Below are 13,865 nucleotides of genomic sequence, written 5' to 3'. Positions count from 1 at the left end.
CATGTTATATTTACATATTCTGACTTGTTTAGAGGACAGATAACAATGGCCATGGATAAACCTCACTGTAACATATAGCTTTAATTCTTGTTGCCAACTCCATGAGGATTTTGACTCCTTTACAACCTGGGATGTAACTAAATGTCTATTACAATACCCCTTAAATACATTCTTGATATCCTTGCTTCTCCAAGGTGAAAAGCACAATTACTCTTCCTTAAAGTGCAATGGCTCATTATAGAAATCTCAAGATTTTCTACAAAGTCCAACCAAACCCAAAGACAGTCAGTTTGAAAGTGAAAAAGAACTTGTCTGTAGTTACGGACTTGTCTCTGTATTCCAAAAATGCTTTCTCACATTTGATTGAGGCTGAAACTTTAATAATAAATAATAATCTGTGTTAGCACGTAAAGCCTCTAATACTCTTCTACAACCACACACCCACGTTTCACCCCATTCTCATTTCTTTGGCCTGAAGCTGATGGATACATCAGCTGTCAATATTCCTTTGCCTGCAAGAATGAGGATACTTCCTTTTTCTAGTAAATTCTTTTGATTGGTTCCTGTATTTCTTCTCCTTCCCCAGTAATCTAACTATACTGTCTGAGAAAACAAATGGTGGACACCGAGTAGAAAGGATTCAAAACCTCAAAAGTTACATATGTATGCAGAGGCAATTCCCCTCCCACCTTATTGATCTCACTGTTGCAGCTGTTCTGCATGGCCCAGTTGGTGTTGTTTATATTATTACCATTAGTAGCAGTAGTATTTCTGAAGTAATGTTGATGCACAGTTTCCAATAAGGCTGCTTAGCTCAGTGTTCCTGGGGAAAATGTAACCTATCCCACTACCTTAACATAAACTTTGCCAGTGTACATGGTGCTTTGGAGCACGACACACAAACGTGATGCGCTATTCCTATGACGAGTTTGATTGCGGTATTCGAAGCAGATTCTTGAAACATACTAAAAAATTAGTGCTTTTATTAACAGTTTTACAAACAGAATCCATTATTGTCTAGTTTCCTGAAGAACAAGCCATTTCTCTCAGTATTTTGACATAATTTCCTTTTTTCTTTTTAAATTTTATTTTATTTTTTGTATTTCTGCTGATGAGCAGTTGCAAGTCCCAAGAGGGAGGGCTTACTGTAATAAACAGTTAAAATGTTGCTAATTTGATAATTTACTTTGCAAAAACTTTCTTCTTCAAACGATGGGGATCCCGCAAGTTCCTATTACCTTGACTCAGAGTTCATCATGAAGAATGTGAGGATCATTAATCTCCATGGAAAAAGAGACATCTTTTTTTTAAGTAAAAAAATATCAAATATAATAAATTTATGAAAGACCATTCACAACATACACAGTAAGTGTTACATTTTGCTACAGCAGCTGTGATATTTCTTTTTTCTTTAGAACGCAAGGTCATACATTGCCATAAGTAAACACACTAATATGAGTAAGACCTTAAATGAATGTATACAGCCAGGCTTTATCTGTGGATAGATATACACTGTGTTTACTGTTTTAAAGTCTAGCATATTCTTATTCACACCATTGATATAACAGCTATGACCCTGCAAAGATTTTTCCTGTGCATATGTAAATATAAATATTGAGCCAAGTCAAAAAGAGCAGAGTCAAAGGTTATATGACTTATTAGACTCCTGTAGGTAAGGGTAAAAACTCCGTTATTTCTTTTGCAACTAATGTTTAATAAGAAGGCTGCTTCAATCGTTGTGTAGTTACAGCATTACATTCTGTAAACAGTATTTTAAAGCATTCTAAACAAACATTTAAACAATTGATTCTTTATCCCTGTCTGGTGAGAGCAGACAGTCGATAGCCTCATCACTTTTGCTCGAGTCTGTCATCTTCAGCTGCAGATTATCACTTGTACCTCTGGTGACGCTGTCGTAGGATGGAGGGAAAGACGTGGAGGACAGAGTTTCTGATTTGTCTATTGGCCTGCCATAGTTTTCGTTCATCATGAACGCAATGAGACCCTCCTTCTCGGGTGCATCATCCTCAAGGATGCTGCCGTCAAAAGTTCTGTGCCGGTACAAGTAAGATGCCTGCTTCATGGAGCGCCGAAACAAATGTCTCCTGTAGGCCCGTTGGATGACGATGGCAGAGACCTCTTCTTGTTTCCGTCTGAGAGTTGTTGTAATTGGTTCGTAAGAGATCTTAGACGGATTTGCTGCCATGAACTTTTCTTCCATCTGTATTTTAAGGGCATCCATCTCTCCAGATTCTCCTAGCACCCGTTTTGTAAAAGCAAACAAAATATCCAAGCAATGGATCCTATCTCCACTGACCATGGGCAAGTCCATTGCTATGAGTTTGATTTTGTTTGGTTTCGCTATGCGCAAAGGTTCTGACAGTGCGTCTGCAAAGTCTGAAAGTGCAGAATACTCAATAAACTGAGTGGCTTCAGGGTCAAACTTCTCCCAGATTTCATAGAACATATCAAAATCATCCTCACTTAGAGGCTCTGTACTTTCCTCAGTGGCTACACTGAAGTTCTCTAAAATAATGGCTATATACATGTTTACAACAATGAGAAATGATATAATGATATAAGTAACAAAGAATAAAATCCCTATGGCAGGGCTCCCACAGTCTCCCTTCGAACCATTTGCATTTGGAAGGTTTGGGTCACAATACGGTGGTCCAGTGTTTAAAATAGGGTTGAGAAGACCATCCCAGCCAGCTGATGTTGTGATTTGGAAGAGACAGAGCATGCTGTTAGCAAAGGTTTGGAAGTTGAACATGTCATCAATCCCATGCTCCTTCTTAACATAGGCAAAGTTAGCCATGCCAAAAATGGCATAAATGAACATGACCAGAAAAAGCAAGAGTCCAATGTTGAACAGAGCAGGTAGGGACATCATTAAGGCAAACAGGAGAGTTCGAATTCCTTTGGCTCCCCGAATGAGTCTTAAGATCCGGCCAATCCGAGCCAAGCGAATGACTCTGAAGAGTGTGGGAGAGAAGAAATATTTCTGGATGATGTCAGAAAGTACGGTGCCTTGAAAAGAGACAAACAGAGAGTTAGTACATGGAAAATAATCATAGAATGGTTTTGGTTGGATGGGACCTTAAAGATCATCTAGTTCCACCCCCCCTGCCATGGGCAGGGACACCTTTCACTAGATCAGGTTGCTAAAAGCTCCATCCAACCGGGCCTTGAACACTTCCAGGGATGGGGCACCCTCAACTTATGTGGGCAGCCTGTTCCAGTGCCTTAGCAAGAATATCTTCCTTGTATCTAATCTACACTTCATTTCCTTCAGTTTGAAGCCATTACCCCTTGTTCTGTCACTACATGCCCATTCATCTATTCCCTCCTTCAAAATGGAAACTATTGGAAGAGCCACATTTCTGAGTTCCTCCTGCTCACTGGATCAGTTGATCATCTTCCAGTTGAAGTTATTTCTAACTTCAATGAAAACTCTTTTGACAGGATTCAGATTCACATTTGACATGCGTTTCTGTAACATCTACCATGTGATTGTTGGGACTGCAGGACAGCATAAAGCACAAATTGACAATACAACTACATGTCTCTGTTTCTTCCCTTGGCTGGATGAGGCTTCGGAGCTCCAGACGCAACAGGACGGAAAACAGCCAGGCTCGCTGCACCTGCCCAAACCTGCCCTGAAGGGCTGTTTCACACTGGTGTAATAAAAAGTAAACAGCAAAACAACAGCAGTCTGCATGTGCCCTTTTCATGTGGCTTTTTTCCTTCTCTTTGGCCGTTATGCAGAACCGGTTCTGCACGATGTTTTATCATTAGGAACCATTAAGTGTACAGTGAAACTAGTACTGTGGTGTGATAAACCTCATAATTTCACTGATACCACAAGTTATTGTTAGGCAGTATTAGGTTTTATTATTTAAATATTTTTAAAAAATATGGTTAGGATCTAATTCTCTGAGTTGAAAGTGTGTTTTGTGGCATGAAGCCTTCAACTTTGTCTAATTAAATTTATGTCTGCCTTTATAACTTCAGAGTTTGAGGGAAAATCTGGATTCGCCTACCTACGATAGACAGAATCACGACGACAAAGTCAAATATGTTCCAGCCATTGGTGAAGTAGTAGTGTCGCAGGGCCAGCATCTTGATGATGCACTCCCCAGTGAAGATGGCAACAAAAAGCATGTTGATTTTATGGAGGATGTTCACTTTTTCTTGACTTTGGTCATCTGTTTCCACCATCATGGTAACCATGTTAAGGCAGATGAGAATCATGATGGAGACATCAAAGATTTGTTTTGAGACAACATCAAAAAGAAAACCTTGGTATTTGTTCTGGAGGAAAGGAGAAGATTCAGTTAGGAAATTTGAACCATATCAAAATGATGACATAATTGTCTCCTGATTTATCAAAAAGTAGAAGAAAACAGGCAATATACTGCTTCTGAATAGAACTTAATAAACATAAAGATGATGAAGAATGGTTGGGTGATAGAGTTTTCAAACCCATTTAATCCTATTGCTTCTTGAAACTACTGAAAAAAGACCTTGGACTGAGGCCATAAATTAATTCAATGCAGGCATGTGGCCACAGCCATGACTACATATGTAAATTGGACTTTTAGTCAATATTGGAGAACAATTGAAATTTCGTACCACAGAGGTCACTGGACTTGCAAGCACTGTCGAAAATCAAAACATCTAAACACTAAGTGGCTTTCCCCTGGAAACAGTCACTCTTCCTATGCTGGAAAGCTGAATTGCATTCATTCAATTAAATAAATATTCAGCTATTACACAGAGTTCAACTGAATGATGCCATTCTTACCAGTGGCCTTGGGATTGGCTTTTGAGGTTTCTTAGATCCCAACTTCTTCATTGCATTATAATACTTTTTCTGTTCTTCTGTCATAAAGATATCCTGGCCACCTAAGTACAGGGTGAGAACAAAGCTATTATTTTTGATGAAAAGAGGTACACTGCCTCCATCCTGAATTCAGAGCTGCATCCTCTTCTGTTTTCTTATTTCCCTTTTCATGTTGCTTTCATCAAAATATCTAAGAAGAGCTTGATGAGATGCAGTGCTGGGAGCTCCTTATTGCATGGAGGGGAAGAGCAGGAGACACAGAACAGTTCAGGCACCAACAAGGAGCAAGACTCAGATTCTGTCGGTGCTCGAGGTGGGTCCAGGGTGAAAGGGGAAAATGTAGGAACCTCAGCCCTTTGTTTAGAGCCTACAAAGCAGAGAGAAACACAGCTCTAAGGCCAGGCTGCTCCTCCGTGACCATGGCTGCAACCTGGGGCAGGGAGGTGATGCGTTGAGAAGAGGTTTCACTGCTTTTTGTGCAGAATCATAGAACAGTTTGGGTTGGAAGGGACCTCCAAAGCTCATTCAGTCCAACCCCTGCCATGAGCAGGGACATCTTCACCCAGATCAGGTTGTTTAGAGCCTCATCCAGCCTGACCTGGGATGTCTCCAAGGATGGGGCATCCACCACCTCTCTGGGCAACCTGGGCCAGGATTTCACCACCCTCAGTGTCAAAAATTTCTTCCTGTCTGTCCTGAATCTCCCCTCCTTTAGTTTTAAACCATCACCCCTTGTCCTATTGCAACAGGCTCCTCTAAAAAGTCTGTGCCCATCTTTCTTAGAGGCCCCTTTTAAGCACTGAAAGGCCACAATAATGTCTCCTTGGAGCCTTCTCTTCTCCAGGCTGAACACCCCAACTCTCTCAGCCTGTCCCCATAGCAGAGCTGTTCCAGCCCTCTCACCACTTTTGTGGCATCCTATGGACCAGACTATAATCCCCTAGCCTGGCTTTTCAGGATGCTTATCCGTTGCAGGCAGCAGCAGCTGCTACAACTGTGCTTTTGCAAAAGCTCTTCAAGAGGGTTTCTGAGGCTGTTCTGTCAATGATAATCTCAAGCCTAATGTGGCAAAGCCCCTGCTTATACATCTATCTCTTGCCCTTATCTCTGCAGCAATCACGAAGTGATGTGTAGCATATGCTCTACTTATCTTTTTCTTTTGTTGGTTAAAATTGTCAATGATGACACCAATGAAGAGGTTCAATGTGAAGAAAGACCCGAAGATGATGAAAATCACAAAGTACAGATACATGTATAAATTAGACTCCCATTCAGGCTGCTCCTCACACTGCAAAGGGAAAAGGGAAAATGCAAAAATGAGACCATCTCTGCAAATATCACAATATTAATGCAGTTTAAAGAAAACTGTCCATCAGCAATAAAGATTATGGAACAGGCTAAACAGTGTAACTCCCACTAGCAGAGTCAACGCTCCATGGTCTCTGTTTGAAGTTTACTACTGGTATCTGCGATGCCACGGTCATTTCAGCTGCATTTCACAACACTGTCACAGCGATCACACTGCTTCCAAAAGTGCAACTTCACAGTAAATCCTATAAAATCTCAGTCTGAACCCGGAAGGGGAAAATAATTTTCAGATTATCCCTAACCTTATATGAAGCAATAGTACTTATAAAAATGGAAAGTACAATCGCAGTATAATTAAATGCTACTTAAAATCTCTGTATTGAGAGTCAATGTGTTTAGAATTACAATTTTTCTTTTGTGAAGGGTGGAAACGAATAAAATCTTTTGTGGAAGGGCTGAGTAATTAAGTCCAGTAGCCTCAGATCACATAGACCACACTTGGCAAAAACGCTCAGATTAGCCCCACCAGCTCCAGGAATCTATCCAAGATGCCAGAAGCTCGCATTTCCCTCAATACCATATTTTCTCATGGATACCCATGTGTTCAGTTCGTAGCCGGGAGGATACACACACGTGTACATGTAGTACAAGAACACATCAACGTCATGAGCCATGTTACGCAAAGGTACTTTTAGCTCCATTGGTGTCATGAGTGTTTTTCACCCCTTATTCCTCCATTTATGGCTCAACTCCCTGTTATTCAATTCAGACTGCCTAATTCTCAATACCTAGTGTGAGCTTGTTCCTTTAGTATTATTAAAAGAGCTACAACATCTTCATCAATAAAGAAATTAAAAAAAAACCAAACAAAACAAGAAAAACCCCAAAACAGAATCATGCATGATCTTGCAAGGGAAAAACCCTTAATTTCAGGAAACTTGAAAGCTGAATGGAATGTAAGTAGGAACCGGTTGCTAGCACAGGGCAGTCATCAGTACCCAGAGGTCCAGCACGTTTCAAGCCAGAGCTCAAGTTCACACCAGCCTCTTTCCCTGCCAGGAGATCCTCCACCCTCCTTGACTGGAGCTGATGGTTACAGACCAACGAATTGCTGAAGGAGAAGATATAGTGGGGGTTGAGGATGGAGATTATAAGAGAATGTAATTTAAACCCAGTGCTTTTAAAGAGGTTCTGGTTATCACAAATTAGATCCATGGAAAACATGGCAGTCAGCAGGGAAAGTGGAAGAAAGAGAGAGGATAATTCAGGTTTTTGACAGACTCAGTTTCACTCTGGTGGTGCCTCTTTGCTGGGAGTTTGCAGTACGAATAGATAAATCAGCTGTGTAGAACTGAGAGCTGCATTTGTTTTAATCCCAGAGTCATGATGCTTGAGTACCAGCCGCTAAAAAGGAGGATCCACAACTGCCTCAACAAGAGTAAGACAGGGACTGGGAACCTGCCTGTATTTGGTTGCTGTTGTTAAACATGATGAGTGCTGCAAAAGTCAACGAAAAATGAAATTACTAATTTCCTTGTAGTTACCTACCTCTCGTGAATCCACTGCTGCATACATAATGTCCATCCAACCTTTAAATGTGGCCTGAAAAATACCCCACAAAACACATAATTAAATATATTAAATAAGCATATCTTGAAATTATGATATCACCTTTGCAACAAGTTTTCAAAATGCACTGTTGAGCATTTTCTTCACAGTTAATGAATTGCCTCTCTTTTAAAGCAACATGTATCCGTGAGTTTATGTTAATTTAGACATTTAAAATCATTCCAGAATGGTTTTCTCTTAGATTCTCTCATTCATGTTTTCTGATTTTCTGCAGTTGTAGGGATAAACCAGAGCTTTTTAAAGGAGATTTTAAAAAGGAGAGAAAACAGGGAAATTAAATCTTTGGAAGCTTTGACCTTAAGAAATTCAAATAATGAAGAAATACAGTTACATAAAACAACACAGATCACTGTCCTGCACAAGTCTCAGACCAGGGGAGATGGGTCCTATCCACATTGCTTGTTCACACTGATGGGCAGTGACCACACTGTAGGATCCCCCTGAAGCTTGGAACCTTCCCTCTTTTAAAAAGGGGTTAATCAAGGCAACAATGGCAAAACCCAGGGAGATGCATAAATCTCAGCTGACTTGAAAGGAGCAAAGGCAATCAACACCTGCTGTGAGCCTGGCTCTGGAAACTCCGTCTACTTTACTGTTCAGATTTTATTCCTTGAAACCAGGGTTTCTAATTATCATTTTTTAAATTGTTTAAACATGATGGGACTCCATAGAAGCCAGTGCCTTTTACTGGAACCTGCACTGGAGAAAGGTTAGTTTCTCCAAAGAGAAACATGCAGAAGTGATTTTTACTATTCTGTAGCAAAACCATGACTCATTGGTCTCAATGTATGTCTCTAATTAGACACAGCCCAATGCTCAACATACCTGGCATTAGGTCGGACTTTGGTCTAAGCCACATTACCTTTATATTAGTCGTCTGGGGTTGTTTCTTATTTGACTTCTGACCCATTTAGACTCATCCTGGGTTTAAAATCAGTGTGAGGAGATAATGTGGCATTTTTTAGATTTATTGATTTAATTGGATTTACACTAGCAGGCAGGAAAGATCCATGCCCAATTTTCTTTTGAATCCTACTGACACTTAAGTTGAATTTTGTCGATTGTGTGCAGACATGCGATTCCAGATAAAGCTAATAGGAATTTGGCCAGTGGTTCCCAGGAGAAACCCAGAAATTTGTGTTGAGCTTGGTACATCCAGCTGTTTTAGAAATGCTCCATTATACACTCTCTATTATTAAATTGAATCCTGGAGGTAATGCTGCCTTCCCATTTCCCTCTGAATGCTACTGAGCCAAAGGAAAACATTGTACAAGAGGTCAACCATCTTTGTCATGAAAGTATTTATAAAATAATGTTTGAAATGTTGCACTCATTTTTATCTACTGGGTGAAACAGATTAAGCCCTAAAAATCAGAATCTTTTGGAAAATCTGTTCCATGGTACTGTGTGTTAGGAAACACTTTAGATGTAAAGTGTTTACAGGAATGACCAGCGGTTTTATTGACACAAACAATTATTTGAACTTGTTATACTGATCCTCCTTAATTGTTCTAATATTTTCCTTTTTTCACTGTTCTCTTTCTGATGTGATGGAAGATTTTCTGATGTCATTACATTCACTTGCAGCTTCCAGCTCAAAGTGCCATTCAGGAAGGGTAGACAGGATGAAACAAGAAATCCTTTTCCCTGTGCAGCAAAACAATATGATCTTACCCTGTACTCTTCTCCCACTTGGGAGGAAATCTTTTCTCTTGAGTAGCTATTTTACCCCTCAATATGTACCACAGACACAAGAGACTCTACTGCAAGGCACAGTGGTTTATAGCAATAACAGATGATGAAGTAATCTGACAAAAATAGATATTAAGAGAATGAAGTACTGTGATTTTCTGTTTTTCCCAGTTGTCCAGAAGTAAGAGAATTAAAAATCCACTGGGCTTCTGGAAAGCTTCCCTAGGCACTTCATCTGCGGAGAGTAAAAGATACTGAGAATGAAAGAAATATAACACTGGGAAAAGAAATTATTTATCTGGAATTAGTAACCACTTACACTCTGGATAAGGAAGTGACAAAATCTTCATGGGAGTGTTCGTGATATTATCCAGCCTGGAAGCTCTCCAGAGAAACACCATTTTCTACTGAAATTGTCATGTGATGAGATTATCTACTGATAAACTCATCTCGGGATGGGATTACATTTTGTTATTTGACTGGTGGTTATAGCTGCAATGCCGTAAATTAGTGGGGAGTGGGACAGGTGGGATGGCACTAGCTACCTTCAAACCATTTATTGTATAACCAAGTGGTGCCTTAAAATTAAAAAACCACAAACCTTTAAATCTACGAAGGGTGTTTTTTTTTTTTCTAGAAGGGTACTGCAATAGTGCAATAAAAATGGCTGCTTATGATGGCATAAATACTGGTCTTTGCACTCCTGAAATTCTTCTTTAAGCATTACTATTGGTGACAGAAACTTCTAAACTTTAAAACAGAGCCACAACAGTACAGCCAAACTACACGTCTTTAAGTTGGCTGCTCTAACTCCACTGTCTGCCGGCTCTTCTGCTGAATTTTCACACTGAACATTTGTTTTCTGTTTATTTTGCATTAAGATGATTTGCGGGCGAGTGTTGGACCCACCGGAGCACCCCGGAGGTCTGTGCTGCGCTGGGCATTGCCTCTGCTCCCCTTGAATTTCCACCAGTAATTCCCTGTGGAAATACTGCTTACTCCTGATCTTTGGACACGTAGAGGTATCTACCCTGTCACAATAATTTATCATTTGTTCAAAAGCACAGATTTTTTACACATTTTGCATACACGGTGAAAGTAAAATCTAGCATTACAGTTTACAGAAGTGCAAGAGATCGTGTAACTCAGTAACTTTAGACACACACCGCTGTCTCATGACCATTTTGTAGCTGATTTATGAGCTCCATCATGACTTTGAACCTGGTATGAGAGGCTGATTTAACTCTACAGCTCCTGGTTGCTGTACTGGTCTGAGAGATCTTCTGTTATCTTCCCATTCTTTATCTGGAATCCCAGACTTACATTACATAGGACATACTAGATGTAAGTCTGTTCCTGGTTAAGGAGAACTCTTCCAAGCAAACCAGATGCTGCATGAGAGATCACTTGTTTTCTTGGTGTTCTTCAATAAATTGCAGAAATTTCAAGACATGTTGCAAAAAAATACGTGGATGTGATCATAATGTGAAGGGAAGGATTCCACAAGGGAAATGCGAAATTCCTACTGGAAATTTAAGATAATTGTTCAGCTCAAATACAGATTTATAGAACATAGGTGCTGCGATCTGCAAAGCAATTCTGGGAATATAGAAAAAGCATTACCGAAGCACTGGGTTGTAGCAATAATTTTCTTCCTATTAGATTAGGGTGTTAAGGGTGTTAAATCCCCAGAAGAGTGAACCATCCTTCTTGCAAATTAAAAAGTCGTGATAATAAAGATCTTTTCCTCCCTGTGAGTGAGGCATTTTTCTTGCTCGTAGAGTGGGCAGAGACTATGTCCTATTTCAGTAATCTGTTAAGAGGCAGCGCTTTTGTTAGTTGGACAAGCTTTAAGCTTGACTGACCACTTCACAGGAATGTTTTCTCACACTCATTAATTCAAAGTGGCATCTTCAGAACAACCTGATGGATCCTAAACACGGCAGGAAAAGAGCAAAGGGTATTTGGGGAAAGTTTCATGCAATTCTCAAACACAGTGTCAGAAAGCTTGCCTCTGGATAGTTGTAAGCCTTAAAGTTTCCGCAGTAGCAACTTCTCATTTATTTAAAGGATGCCGTTGAAGTGAAGACAGAACATTAGGCAGAAAAAATTGCTTTATGTATTTCCATTTAGACTTTCAGACACATTCAGGCATCCAAAGGTAACTTCAGAGTCACTTAAAAGGTGTGCTTCACAGCAGCTGGAAATGTCAACAGTCAAAAGACAAGTCCCACTTAAGAGCTCATGTTTTGGATCCTGGAGGGTTTTAACCAAAACGCTCATTTCGTCACTGCTCTGCACTGTCTCAACGTGCACGAAGATGCATCGATGTGTCTGTCTCTTTAGGAGAGCTGACCTGTTAACTGATCCCCTGCAGTTCCTATGGTAGTTTGCTCATGAAACGCGACTCCATACGGGGGACATTTGGCAAGGAGCACCTGTAACCGACACCCCTCGGCTGGAGTCTCGCAAAAGAGATCCAGATGTTTGGGCCCCTTCTCCGTGGGTGTCATCTTTACACTTTATTGCCTAAGACTGTTGTTAGCAGCAGACATTAGAGCTCCAGGTGCAGGCTGAGAGTTAAAATCAATCCTCTAATGACATTTGGCTCCTGCTCTTCCTCCTGGAAGAAGCCAGCACCTGCCATAGGAACTGACAAGGTTTTAGGAATCCCTCGTTTCCTACCATCATCAGTTTGTCCAGCCTGCACAGATTCTACACTTATGGCACTTATTTTGTACTTCTGCAGCTGGAAAAGCTGCTTCTTTGCTGCAAAATACAGGATCGCAAGTTTGAGTGAAACCCGCAGGGCCATCAAGTCCATTTTCAGCTGAAAAACAGCAGCACTAGACCATCCATTCATAAACGTGCCGTGATCCACCTTATGACCAGTTATGGTTTTGCTGCCACCACTGATCCAAGCAGAAGGCAGTCCCACCTGCTGAACCAGCCAGTGTCACCAGTGTCAAGTGCCCAGGAACTGATGCTGCAGAACAGTAGAAGGGAGCACTTCAGGATACTCCTTAGACAATGCCAGTTTAGGAAAAGTTGCAGCTTTTCAGAAAGCGAGAGCGAGTCTTACAAAAGAAATGGTGATGGAATAAATACTACTCTGATGGAGTTTTTCCACCAAACAAACCAGGCATCTGTTATGCAGTCATAGAGGAGATAAGAAGATTCAGGTGAGGCGTGATAATTTAAACCTGGAAATTTTTGCTCAGCCAGATTAGATGTTTAAATAAAAGACAAAGAAAGCACTATATAGAACGGGAAATCTAATTAAGGACGTTCAAAGTGAATTAATGTACCCTGCACGTGTGAGCTGAATATCATAATTACATGCAAAAGATAAAAGTCTTGCTCTCAGTGGAAAGAACCAAAAGTGATTGTGCCCATTCTAACCTTTCTGCTTTCCAGAGGGTATGAAAGCAAAGACTCGATGGACAGCAGTCCGAAGATCTCAAACTCAAGTGTCTGTGTACCAGGAAAAGAATATTTAAGGATATGCATTTCTACAAGCAAAGAAAACTACTTGATGCAGCTATTTCATGAGACTGTGGCAGAGGAAAAAAGATCTGGGAGAAAGCAAATTTGTATCACAGGAAGGAGAAGGTCTGGCAGATCTGATGGGGGACGGGTGGGAGGCTCATGCCCTCTTGGAAGGGCAGGCAGGAGTTTGGGGCAGTACCCTACTATATTGCAAAGGGTGGATGTCTATATGTGATGAGAACTGATCTCCCACCACGCAAGTTTTTACAGAACCAAGGAATGCCATCACAGATGCTTCAAAAGCGTAGCTTTCCTGTCCAAGGATACAGGACTTGTTTCACTCTGCGTACATAAAATCCAACACAGCAAACACTCCTAGAGCATATCCAGCCCTTGCCGTCACCAGGTTTCAGAGCAAATTAGGCACAAAGGAAGCAAGCATAATCACCACTATTTTACATGAGGGCCCCATGGAACTGAAACACAATTTGTCTAAAAGCACTCAGCAGGCCAGCAACAGAACCTGGTTGAGAAGATGGGAGTCTCCTGTGGCTCCATCCATTAGGTTGTGCTGCATCACAAGTAAATATCAATGCATACAACCCATTTATCCACATTTGCTGCTGAAACAGGTTGCAAAAGTGGCTTACTTCTGTCTTTATAGAACAATTATTACCATCATCTTCATCCTCAACAGTCACTTCTCTGATACGCTCTCATGACCTTTCCAGGGAGACCAGGCTTTACAGAGTTACACCACTCTGATTACCACCATGTTTCATAGTTAGGTTCAAAATGACTAATTATGTTTAGCAGGTAGAAATGAGGTGAGGAACCATGAGAAGCACCAGTGTCCTTCCCAAACATCTCCAAGGAAGGTGAGCACAGGACTGTAAATTAA

The 13,865-nt window shown here is 40.8% G+C and overlaps 1 protein-coding gene across 1 annotated transcript in view; it reads right to left on the bottom strand.

The window, feature by feature from the left end:
* Positions 1–1,424: 1,424 nt before the first annotated feature.
* The window catches only part of LOC102083872 (sodium channel protein type 5 subunit alpha), a 194,471-nt gene continuing 182,030 nt past the window's right edge, over positions 1,425–13,865 (bottom strand). Inside the window, exons 21-25 of the mRNA XM_065055229.1 lie at positions 7,703–7,756; positions 5,993–6,134; positions 4,808–4,908; positions 4,044–4,314; positions 1,425–3,030 (exon numbers count right to left, since the gene is read on the bottom strand). Coding sequence (XP_064911301.1) covers positions 1,796–3,030; positions 4,044–4,314; positions 4,808–4,908; positions 5,993–6,134; positions 7,703–7,756 — 1,803 coding nt within the window. The 3' untranslated portion in view covers positions 1,425–1,795. The remainder of the gene's footprint in view (positions 3,031–4,043; positions 4,315–4,807; positions 4,909–5,992; positions 6,135–7,702; positions 7,757–13,865) is intronic.

This window comes from Columba livia, chromosome 2 (assembly GCF_036013475.1).
Source record: "Columba livia isolate bColLiv1 breed racing homer chromosome 2, bColLiv1.pat.W.v2, whole genome shotgun sequence".
In the NCBI taxonomy this organism is placed as follows: Eukaryota; Metazoa; Chordata; class Aves; order Columbiformes; family Columbidae; genus Columba; species Columba livia.
The sequence above is the reverse complement of the archived record's forward strand: the minus strand, read 5'-3'. Positions and strand labels throughout refer to the sequence as shown.